Source organism: Mytilus californianus, unplaced genomic scaffold, assembly GCF_021869535.1.
Source record: "Mytilus californianus isolate M0D057914Y unplaced genomic scaffold, xbMytCali1.0.p SCAF_1, whole genome shotgun sequence".
Classification (NCBI taxonomy): domain Eukaryota; kingdom Metazoa; phylum Mollusca; class Bivalvia; order Mytilida; family Mytilidae; genus Mytilus; species Mytilus californianus.
In genome coordinates this window covers 19276154-19288277 of record NW_026262581.1, presented here as the reverse complement: position 1 = coordinate 19288277, position 12124 = coordinate 19276154, and the positions used below count along the sequence as shown (strand labels likewise).

The 12124-nt window shown below is 31.0% G+C and overlaps 1 protein-coding gene across 2 annotated transcripts in view; it reads left to right on the top strand.

The window, feature by feature from the left end:
• LOC127700121 (multiple epidermal growth factor-like domains protein 11) overlaps positions 1–12124 on the top strand; it is a 52069-nt gene that overhangs the window by 31707 nt on the left and 8238 nt on the right. For both annotated transcript variants that reach the window (XM_052203565.1, XM_052203566.1), the window contains exons 7-12: positions 1861–2061; positions 2368–2496; positions 5836–5973; positions 6822–6965; positions 8765–8902; positions 9766–9903. In XM_052203565.1, the coding sequence (XP_052059525.1) occupies positions 1861–2061; positions 2368–2496; positions 5836–5973; positions 6822–6965; positions 8765–8902; positions 9766–9903 (888 nt within the window). The remainder of the gene's footprint in view (positions 1–1860; positions 2062–2367; positions 2497–5835; positions 5974–6821; positions 6966–8764; positions 8903–9765; positions 9904–12124) is intronic.

The window sequence follows — 12124 nt, the reverse complement described above, 5'->3', positions numbered from 1 at the left end:
AAACATCATGTGTTTATTCTTAGACTTCAAGGATTGACTGGGGTACGGATATGTTGTCATTGCTTATACTTCTCAGTGAAAAATTGCCCAATTGTGGCGTCACAATAGCATGAGTTGAAACTGCACCGACGGAAGTTTCTTACCACACATATGCAGAGCTAGCATTGTTGAGCTGAATTCATGTCAGTAATAAGTATATGTAATGTGGTGTTAGCTCTGTATAAAATTACGTTATCCAATGGGGAATGTTTGTAGTAAAGTTTTTACATACGAAGACGTATATAATACAATAATATTGATGTGATTTTACGACAAAAATACAAAGCTTGTCTGCAAGATTATACCGTAAACAGGCCACACTACAGTATGTACATGTTTGTATAATGTTACAACCTTGCTACAAACGACGTGTTAAGGCATTACTAGACTAACGAATGCTATATGCTATATAGTTTAGTTGGCCAGCTGGTATAAGGCGTTTGGCAAAGTGCAGTCGGTATTTCCATGATGTCACAGCTGCTATGCAATAATTTACGAGAATTATAGTTTTGTATACACTGAAAAACTGAAGTGTTTTGTACATTTATATGTTGACCACTTGTAGAACACATTTGAGACTTGTATAAAATAAATTACCAAGAAACTTATATTAATTAGTCTACACCGTGGAACAATACATAACAAATCTTGAAACATTACGAAACGTAAAGAGATATGGTTTGATTGCCCAAGGAAACACCTATTCATAAAAGACCAAAGTAAACAGTCACAAGTCATCCTAATGCATTTTATCATATGCAAAACCTATACTGTAAGAAGAGCTTTAGAAGAACCATAGAATGATCAAATGTTAAACAATTCAAAAGTGGAAACAACCGGCCTGATTTATCCTTCTCGAATACACAAAAACTTTCATGACATAAACAAAACCAACGACAGTCCTTACATTGCAAGCTTTGGACAGGCACATGTTTTGAGAAGGTAAACTATGTTTGAGATCTTTCAATTCGCCTCTAACATTTGACAATAGTATGACAACCCAACAAACTAACTAACTGAAAAAATCAGTTTGAAAGGTCTTGACTCGTCAGATCGGTACGTACCGCAAGAAAGACAATATACACATCATACGGGTGTAAGAGTACTCACAGTAATTAAAAGCAACAAAGACAATTTTTCTATTATCAAATGAACCATATTTTCCGAGACTAAAATATCAAAAAATAACTTCAACCTCCATATTGGTGAATTTATTAAATATTAAATGCTTAAAATCATTGGGAATAGTATGAATTGAGGCGTTGTCATGTCTTTAATAAATGATTTTCCACTGGAATTATCATCATGAAGTGAATGCACCAACGGAAAGCAGAGGAATATGGCTACCCTGTACTATAATATGTTTACATTCATGTTGATAATGTCTGTATAATTAGATACAAAATATGTTATTTACTAGATCATTGGTCAAAATTCGTTTTTTTTTGTTTTTTTTTTTTTGTTACTTTGCTTAGTAGAGTACAGTACAGTTTCGAGGATATTAAGTTTTCTGAGGTTGCATGAAAAGGAAAATCTTTCTCAAAATATTTGCTGATAAGGGATCAGTAGAGACTAATTGAAACGTCTGTCAATGAACGTTAGATATGTCTGCAAAGTCTATCAAACGAAGTTTGACACTCTTAATTGTTTTCGATTGGGTTCTTCTTCCTTCCCTCCTTCGTATTACAATTCTTAGAAACCGTAATTTTACTCTACTTTCTCCTCTATGGAAGGAAAATACTTATATTATAAATGAATCTCGTTGACAAAAATATAAAATGCAAATAAATTTATAATAGAGCAACTGTTTGTTTCTTATAGATACACTTCCAATACCCAATGGTGATAACGTGGTATATTGTTCCAATACCAGTGATTCCTGGGTGGATGGCATTGTGCTATATAAGGGTGAACGGCCGACTATGCATATTAATGTACTTACCGTTTGTAGATATATTATATATGTACCACCTGCAGCGAGTGGAATTTCAACAGTAGATGTATGTGAAATCGAAATAGGAGGCAAGTGTTAATTGTGTTACGGTTATTCAATATAATAGTTCATTTAATAAGTGAACATTTTACATCAACAACAATGTGACTAATATTTTAAATTGCGTTAATTTGCATATTCGAACTGTTTTTGTAAAGCTGACTTCTAAAACGTCAATATCGGGAATACAACAGATATTTACAACTGAGAACGTGTACAAAATAATGTAACAACCAAAGAACATTACGCAATTATCAAGTATATATATGTATTTTTATATATTTGTATCTTTAAATAATATAACATGATGTTTAAACTTGTCATGTCGTATACAGGCTGTCCTTTAGGAAGATATGGAATAAACTGTGAAAATTATTGCTATTGCAACGGGCCATGTGATTTAGTTACAGGAAGTTGCACATTTGGCTGTTTTAATGGATGGATTGGTGAAAGATGCGACATTGGTAAATGTATTGTTTCTTTAAAATCTTTAAAATTCACTATAAAGTGTAAATCCGTTTCTCACATGCGGTTTTCCTTTGCATGCCTTTTTTAAAGATACAAAAGAATTCAAACTTTCACATTCAAAACAAATAAAATTTTGACTCAAAGATCACATTATTGTTATTATAATGTTGGAAGGTGATCAAGCAATAATACTGTCGTTGACTGTTGCAGACATATGCCTGTGGGCAGAAATCTTATTGTCTTTAAAAAAAAACGAGGGGATATAAATAATACGTTTCAATTCTTCACTTTCACCAATAAAAACAAACGAAATATATTACAAGATACATACAGCTCTATCGGTACAACAAAGTCGGCCGGACAGATTTTAATTCACCTTGTGATGGTCACTTTCTTTGCAAATTTAACTGTCGCTTTCTAAAGACTAAATCGGCCAAGAATCCCTGTTATGTCACATTCTATAATTTTAATAAACTGTATGCCAAATTCCTTTATTCAAACTGCACAAGACAACTTCGATTAGTGAAACACACACTAGATCACAGAACGATAAATGTGACCCATTTATGATAAGCCGCCAACAACATGGATGTTCTTGTTGTATTTGGAAGTGGTATCGGTATTATTTTTTGTTAACTATTAAACGGATGATTTAAATTCAGAAAAGCACTTTAAATGCAGCAAATTCAGGATTTTTGACGTTGATTTACACAACTCCAATTGAAAAAGGCAATCAAATGAGTATATCAAATTAAAGATGATAAAACCTTTATCAAATTTTCATCAATAATATTCCTGAATTTAATTCATTGTTGCAGAAATTAAAAACAAAACTTTCCATTTGTATTTATTCTACATTGTGCATGCACTTTAAGAAAGAGTATTATAGTCTATGTTCTTGCTTATAATATATAAAACCAATGTTGATAGAACAAAAATGTACATATTACAAAGAAAAAACAATTAAACTTTACTCTTTAAGAAATATAGGATATTGATCATTACACTACAAACCAGTAAAAGTCTGAAATGGCCTATATCTGTACTCGACTGTACTGATTTTTACTCGACCAGTCTGAATTGGTCTGAATTTTACTCGACATTACTCGACCCCAGTCTTAGCCATATTCGACCGTACTGATTTGTACTTGACCCTTATCTTTGCCATTGAAAATAGTCTGAACTATTACTCGACCAGTCTGAAACAGTCTTAACCCATTCTCAACCTGTACTCTGAACCATACTTGACCAAAAAACCTATACTTTTTTTTATTTAGCTGTTAAAATTTTTTTCTGACATGACAACAGCCACAATAAAATAAAGATAAATATAAAATCAAATTGAGAATGGAAATGGGGAATGTGTCAAAGAGACAACAACCCGACCATAGAACAGACAACAGCAGAAGGTCACCAACAGGTCTTCAATGCAGCGAGAAATTCCCGCACCCGGAGGCGTCCTTCAGCTGGCCCCTAAACAAATATATATACTAGTTCAGTGATAATGAAACATATTTTTACATCCTTACATGATTCTCAGATTTATCAAATAGAGATAGTTAAATTAAATTATCTTATATAATAATTTAATTATATTAATTTTAAAGTTTTAGAGTTTTGTTAAAAAAAAAATTCTTTTAACTAAAAACCACAACTTTACTAAGGGTAATAAAACCTTTTAAAGGTACTTCTTGTTTGGCATGTGTTTTTCTTTTTTTTTTTTTAAACTTAATTTTCCTAGATTCCTAAAGAAAAACCATATAGGTTTCATGGTTACATACATTGGTTATATAATTATCTTTTTAATGAGGTAACAACAGACAAAAAATCACTGAAATTGTTTAACCTTATATTAGAAATATATCTAATTCTTATTATAATTTGGGATACATTATATATAATATATATCAAAAAGGGATAAAAAAATTAAAGAAATAGATTAAATTTTTCTTCTGATTAGTGGTAAAGTATAAAGTAATACCTCTTGCTTGGAGCAAACTCATTAAAAAGATCACACCTGGTCAGAGAGTATTAATTTCTAATTAACATTCATTAAACATTGAAACATCCTGTGAATCTTAAATCGCAAGGCCTTTTGAAACCACTAGTTAAGTAATACACGAGTTTGAGAAAAAAGGGCTTTCTTTTTACCTGAAAAACACACATGTACTGAGGTAAATAAACCTTATTAAAGTGCTTCTTGTATGCCATGTCTTAAATTTTGACAAAAGTTATTTAAATTTAATTTAAATAAATTTTTTCTGCAACTTTGGAACACATTTCCTTTTTTAAATGGTTATCAAGAATTGCAATGGAAGTTCTATTATCATGATTATATTAAATTCTTGGTTTTACAAAACAAAGGTAGGATTTTTAAAATTTATTAAGTTGCTTTATATATACTATTTCAAATATATTTTAATAAAAAAAATGTTCACTGCATTATTAACTAAACTCAACTGACACCATAAATCTATACAAGGCTTAAGTAAATGGTGAAAATTGTCCAGTAACCATAAAATATATCTGAAACATTAAAAAAAAATTGAATAACATTGAAAATATTAGTCACAATTCAGTTTTGAGATTATTTGATCAGCTTGTTTTATTTTTATTTTAAAGGTGATATATATATATATGTAAGTGTTGATAAATATGGTGTTGAATTTATATTATGTTTATTGTGAAATTTTGGTTTCAATCCCATATTGAATATATTTTAAATTTCAAATTGTTGTTTAAGTTTCTAGCCAGGGGAAATAGTTGTTAAAAACAGTTCCTAAATTGATGAAATATAATAGATAGATACAAAAATTAGGTCTAGGTTGGTTAAAACAGTCAAGTATGGTTCAGGGTAGGTCGAATATGGTTCAGACTAGGTCGAGTATGGTTCAGACAAGGTCGAGCATGGTTCAGACTAGGTCGAGCATGATTCAGACAAAAATAAAATGGTTAAGTACTGGTCGAGTAAAGGTCGAGTACAAGTTCAGACTGTTAAGTATGGTTCAGAATACAGTCGAGTATTATCAGGTAAATTTCAGACCAATTCAGACTGGTTGAGTAAAAATCAGTACAGTTGAGTACAAATATAGGCCATTTCAGACTTTTACTGGTTTGTAGTGTTATAGAAAGGTTTTGTATAAAACAATAATATGGCAATATGTCCATCCTTTGCGTAGTAATTTCATTTATACATAAGCATCTTTCGAATGCCCTTGCAATGATTTTCATGTTGTGAAGCGTTTGTTTTAAAAGAATTAATATCACAATTAGTTTTACCTGACACTGACAAAGTGTTCAGGAATCTTTAATAAAACAATATTTTTGTTTCACAGCATGTGCTGTTGGAAACTTCGGACGGGAATGCGGTAGGTCTTGTTCTGCAAACTGCTTGAATCTACCATGTAATCACATCTCAGGTGAATGTACTGGAGGTTGCAATATAGGATGGGAAGGATACAATTGTACAAAAGGTTTGTTTCTTTGGCTTATCATTTTGGTAATGTTTTTAATTGATATAATAGTCAAATTACAAATTAAATTACTGATATAATAGTCCAATTACAAATTAAATTACTGTAATGTTGTGGCATCCAGCAATAAAAAGTACAAGTAATTAAAGTATTGCAAATTACCATAAATATTGTTGGTATTAAAAATATTGTAAAGATCACAACAATTGAAATCTCATAAAAACAAGATGCTGGTATTAACTGCTATTTTATTATTTGAAAATGGTAACCTTATTTTCAAGTCTTAATTTCTTAGTTTGTAGTACCATACTTTTACAAAAAACACACGAATATATTAGAAATGTGAGATAAATCTCAGTAATATTAAATCATAGCTACTAGACTGAGTATGATTCTATATTTCAGTTGCCCTCTCACAAAAATTTTCTTAACTATGGTAGTATTGAAATACATAAAAAAAAAATCAACAAATTTGTGTCATAATTATATCTTAAGATTATTATTATTATTATTTTTGTTTTGCAAGTTTTAAGGTATAACGTTAATAATAATAAATGATAGTAATGATAATGAAATGTAAGGTATTAGATAGCCCAATAATTATAAATACTAGCAATTCCAATATCTATAACTGAAACATAGAAGAAGTTATAGATGAACTGAACTACATTACATGTATCATCATGTATTCAAGGAAACAGTTCTGGAATGTTATAGATCTAAATACATCATTAAACTGAAATATAAATGCAGATACATTTTGAGTGAAGAAAGTAAAGTGATATCGTATGAACTTGACAATGATATAAGACTCTACATGTGTAGACAAAATTCTGTTGTAATTTTAGAATGCGACATTGGACATTTTGGTTCAAACTGTTCACAGACCTGTTTCGGATGTATATCAGACATGTGTGATAAAGTCAACGGCGTGTGCAAAAATTCCAGTGGGTGTAAAGCAGGCTATTTAAAAGGACAATATTGCAATCAAGGTACGTGTTTCATATAGTCCGATATTTAGTTAAGTTAAGTTATTTTATATTAAGCCTTAGTTTATAGATTAGGAACATCATTAGTGCAAGAGGCGAAGTTTGAGGTCAATTGCGGGTTACAAAAAACAAAGACGAACACCTTTTTAAATTTAAAAGACACTTTTGACAATAGTTAAATACGATTTTATGGAATAAACATGGGCAACAACTAAGCGAATTGGCAAATAACTACAAATTCTACCATAACATCATCTCGAGTTAATAAACTTTTAAATTAGATGAAAAATTTGAGTTTTCCATAAAAACTGTTTCTGGGCTCATTTAATGAAAAACTCCGAGTAAGATATTCCAAAAAAATTGTAAGGTAATCACTTGTAACAACCTTTAAAATGTATGGTTCATTGGACATAATTATTTTAAGGGGTATCCCGAGCAACACGAAAACAAAATTTTAATTTACGAATATTTAAGCCGTGGAATGGGTATGTATCAAAACATAAGAAGATGTGGTATGATTGCCAATGAGAAAACTCTTCATTAGAGACCAAAGACGTAGAAGGTAACACCTTCAGGTCACCGTTCGCCGATATGTGTCCATCTATAATCGACCATAGCTTTGTTATCATTCTTCATGGCTTTGCTTTTAAAAGTAAATTGGACATGACATTGGAGTATCTTTTATACCGGTTAACATGGTAAAGACACCAGTATGTGCACACTGGTTTTTAGTATTGAGCCTTGTGTTTCTCGATGAGAATAGCCATATCTTTTTGAATGCCTTGTAGATACGTCTTATCAAGTAAATCTTAAATGTATGATATATCGACTGAATTAAATTCGTGATTGAATTAAATGAACATGTCGCAAACATTGGACACATCTCAAATGTCATGTCTCAATTTGTCATACATTATTACGAAATCATTCAGATATGTACAAATCCAGACATTTGAAAACCAACACTATATTATTATATGAAGACGTTAGGAGCTTTATGACCAAAAAGGACACTGTCAGAGTAGCACATTTCTACTAAGGTCAACTATGCCTCAGAGATTTGTGTCTTAACATGTAGTTTTGATCTATAATGACTATTTATAATATATGAACACAACAATACGATACATCTGGTCTAGTTTTGGTAAGATGTTAACGATATGGATGTTCTGGTCTTATTTGTTAAAGTGATCGTGTATAATGTAACTTGTTTCAACTTGTTAACGGATGAATTCATATTCAGAAAAACCCTTTACATGCAGCACATTCAGATGTTTGACGTTGGTTAACTTAAAATTCATGTGCAAAAGACATCACCAATCAATTGAGTACAAATAAACATCATAATAAAACCTGTATTAAAATGCCATCAATAATTATCCTGAATTTGTTCATCATCGCACAAATGACAACAAATAAATAAATTTGTATTCGTCTTGCATTTTAGATGTACATTGCTAAACAGTAGACTTAAGATAATCTATTTTCTAGCATGTAATATATGAAACCAATGTTGATAATATTTTCAAAACGAAATTAATCAAATATAATCTTTTTTTAAATATAGGCTTTTGATCTTTAAAGCAATTTTAAGTTTAAATAAAAATATTGCCAGTCTTCTCTGAGTCATTTTATTTGAACTTTAGCATTTCTTGAATACACTTAATTATATTGTTTCTCAGTTAAACAAGCTAAAAGGAACGCTTGATGTTAAGCGTTTCTTTTTAAACGAACTGATATAACAATATTTTTTTATTCCTGACACTACCAGAAATCTTTCATGAACCAATCATATTTTTCAGAGTGTGCTGGTGGAAACTTCGGAAGTGAATGCAGTATGAATTGTTCTGCTAACTGCTTAACTCCATCATGTAATCACATATCAGGTGACTGTGAAGGTGGGTGTAATGCAGGATGGGAAGGATATGACTGTACCAAAGGTTTGTTTCATTGGATTTTTTTTAAATTGATAGAATATTCCAATTACAAACTAAATTACTATGTTGGTGTTGCATTCAGAAATAACAAACTTCAAGTAATTGAGATTGCAAATTAGCATACATTATGTTGGTATTCAAAATTTTGTAAAGATCACACCATTGAAATCTCAAAATAACAAGATGCTGGTATACATAGCTTTTTTATCATTTGAAAATTGTATTCATATGGTAATTTCTTAGATTTTTATTACCAGACTTTTAAAATATAGAACACGTATGTTTCGGAAATGTAAGATAAATCTCAGTAATATTAATGCATTGTTATGTTTTTACATTTAAATTGCCTTGCTACAAGAAGTCTCATAAATATTGTAGTATTGCAATTACATGAAAAATTTTCAACAAATTTGTGTTATAGTTATATCTGATGATTATATATTTTTTTTTCCGTTTCTTTATTTTTTTTTGCAAGTTGTAATGTATTATGTTAATACAAATAAATGATAGTAATGCCAATATAACGTATTAGATTGTCCAATAGTTATAAATCATAGCAATATCAATATATATCGAAGAAGTTATGGATGAACTGAACTACATTACATCTACCATTATGGATTCAAAGAAACAGGAATGTAATAGATATAAAGACATCGATAAACTGAAATATAGATTCAGATACATTTTGAGTGAAGAAATGCATTAAAAACCAGATTTATTTACTTTCATCCTCCACTTTTATCATTCTCCCTTATGTCATGTATGAAGTCTTGAAAGATTCACTCATTAAGGAAACATGTGACTATGTAAAACAACCCTTATATATTGTTTTGTTTTTTGCTACCTGTATATACTCTTTTCAGAATGTTCTAATGGTTATTTTGGTAACAGCTGCACGAATTTTTGTAAGACATGTTTTAATATTTCCTGTGATATAGTTCAGGGAAATTGCAAAGCCGGTTGTATCGACGGATACCGTGGCCGCCAGTGCACAATGTCAGGTATTTATAATGTACTATAAACATTGTAATTCATGTTTGTTGTTTGCAAATGGTATTACATATGTATTATTTAATTCGTTAAAGGTAACTATATATATAGCTAGAAGAAAAAATAAATACAAAATAATTTTGTCTTTGGTTGAACGATTAATTTTACATTGAGTTTTTGAATTTGATACAAAAAAAAATTTCAAAACGAGAATTTTCATATATGATTTATAGAGTGGATGAACCGATCCCGGAAATTAAGGTACGATCGGGGTAAAATTACCAATTGCAAATAATCTTATTCTAAAAGGTTACCTTTTCAACACTGTAATCAAATCTTTGAATATTGTTTTTATTGGTATAAATATTGATTTTGTTATTAGTAAATTAAAACCATACTAAATATTACATATAAGTACTCTCACGGTACTACAATCTGTCGATACCTATAGTTTGGCATTGCACAAGGTCATGTTTTGCTCTGACTGTTAATGACGTCTTTACACTAAATCCGTTGGATGTGTACTGATTGATATTTTAGTCTTAGATACATGATTTTTTTTATTAGTTGTTATTGGTTTTGAACTAGCTGTCAGTAACTGCGAGTACTCTCAGATCTTTATTTAATGTCTTTTAGTTGTGGGGATGTATAAGTACCCCTCCACGTCCACTCTGTGTTTTTGAAAAGAAAAAGAAAGATAGCAAGACCAGCTGGCCGCCTGATTTTTTTTTTTTTTTGACATTGGAACAACACAGTCAGTGCGGGGCCACTGAGCTAAACTGCCCTCTTTGCACCAGCCGATATAAATGAATGCCTAGGGTGGGAATCGAACAGACGTACACCAACTCTGTGGTCCTACATTTTCAAATGAACAAAAATTAGCTCCTAGAACAAACAACAAAACAAATTAAGGTTAAAACAACCTATAAAGGCGTTAAGATTTGTTTATATATATACTAGTTTATATACTATACCTGAAAATATAAGTTGATTATCGGTTACTGAGATGTATAGTGTACTTGGATTGTATTACATAGACTCCACTGTACAGCTACATGTATAGGTTTAAATTTGCCAAGGCGGATTTTTTTTACGGGGGGGGGGGGGGGGGGGGGAGGGGCACGCTTCTTTTGAGGAGTTTCATATATGATAAATGCATTGACTTTTTCATTGTAGTACTCCAAAGGTTGGTTTACTAGATCCCCCTTTCAAAATCATGGATCCGCACCCGATTTGTTATACACTGCTGACATCTAGGCTTTAACGAGGTTGCTTAAGTAATAACAATAAATTTGGACCATTAAAATTAAATAGCGTCCGGTTACTCTAAATGAAGTTTAATTTTTTGTTTAATTTACCTAGTCAACATTTGATTTTAGTCGTGAACATTTTGAAATCCCTGTTAAATAATGTACGACTTGGGCTTCTGGTACAAATTAGAATGTGGAATGATTCATCCAAACTCTCAGAAAGATTCTTGTGAAGTTAATTTCTACAGAATTATAAATTAATATTAAAAAAATAAAACATTTTGATAAAATAAAAAAAAATAACCCTTCGCAGTTCAACTTTTAATCTGGGATCCTAGAAATCTTTCAAAATATCAGAAATCTGACGTCTTTTGCGTCTATATCCAGAACATCTAATTCCTTCAAAATGTTTTCGCCTGTGACGTTATCCGATGTAAATGTGCATCCATCCCTGTCGAAAAATCTCGTCTAACTAATTTTCCCGCTGTTTCAGAAGCCCGTGTTTATTTTAGAAAGTAGGCGAAACTTTATGTGTAAGGCACGAAAGGGGTTACTTAACTGATTCTTAAACTATTTTTAAAGTAAATACAAACAAAAATATATGAAATATACAATTTTGAACATCAAAAGATGCAATAGGGTAAAAGAGATATTCCATATTTTTGGGATAATTTTTCAGTGTATCGTAAATTATACCATAGTTTTTTGTTGAAACCCCTCGGCAACCTCACTCGACTTCGTCTCGTGAGGTTATTACCGGGGGTTTCAACAAAAGCTATGGTATAATTTACGAAACACGGCAAAACTATCCAAAAGATATGTAATACCTATAACTTGTACTGGTACACTACTGTCCCAGGTTAGGGGAGGGTTGCACGCTCACAACCATGATTAACCCCGCCACATTCTTTATATGCCTGTCTCAAGTCAGGAGCCTGTAGTTCAGTGGTTGCCGTTGGTTCATGTCTGTTATATTTGTTTT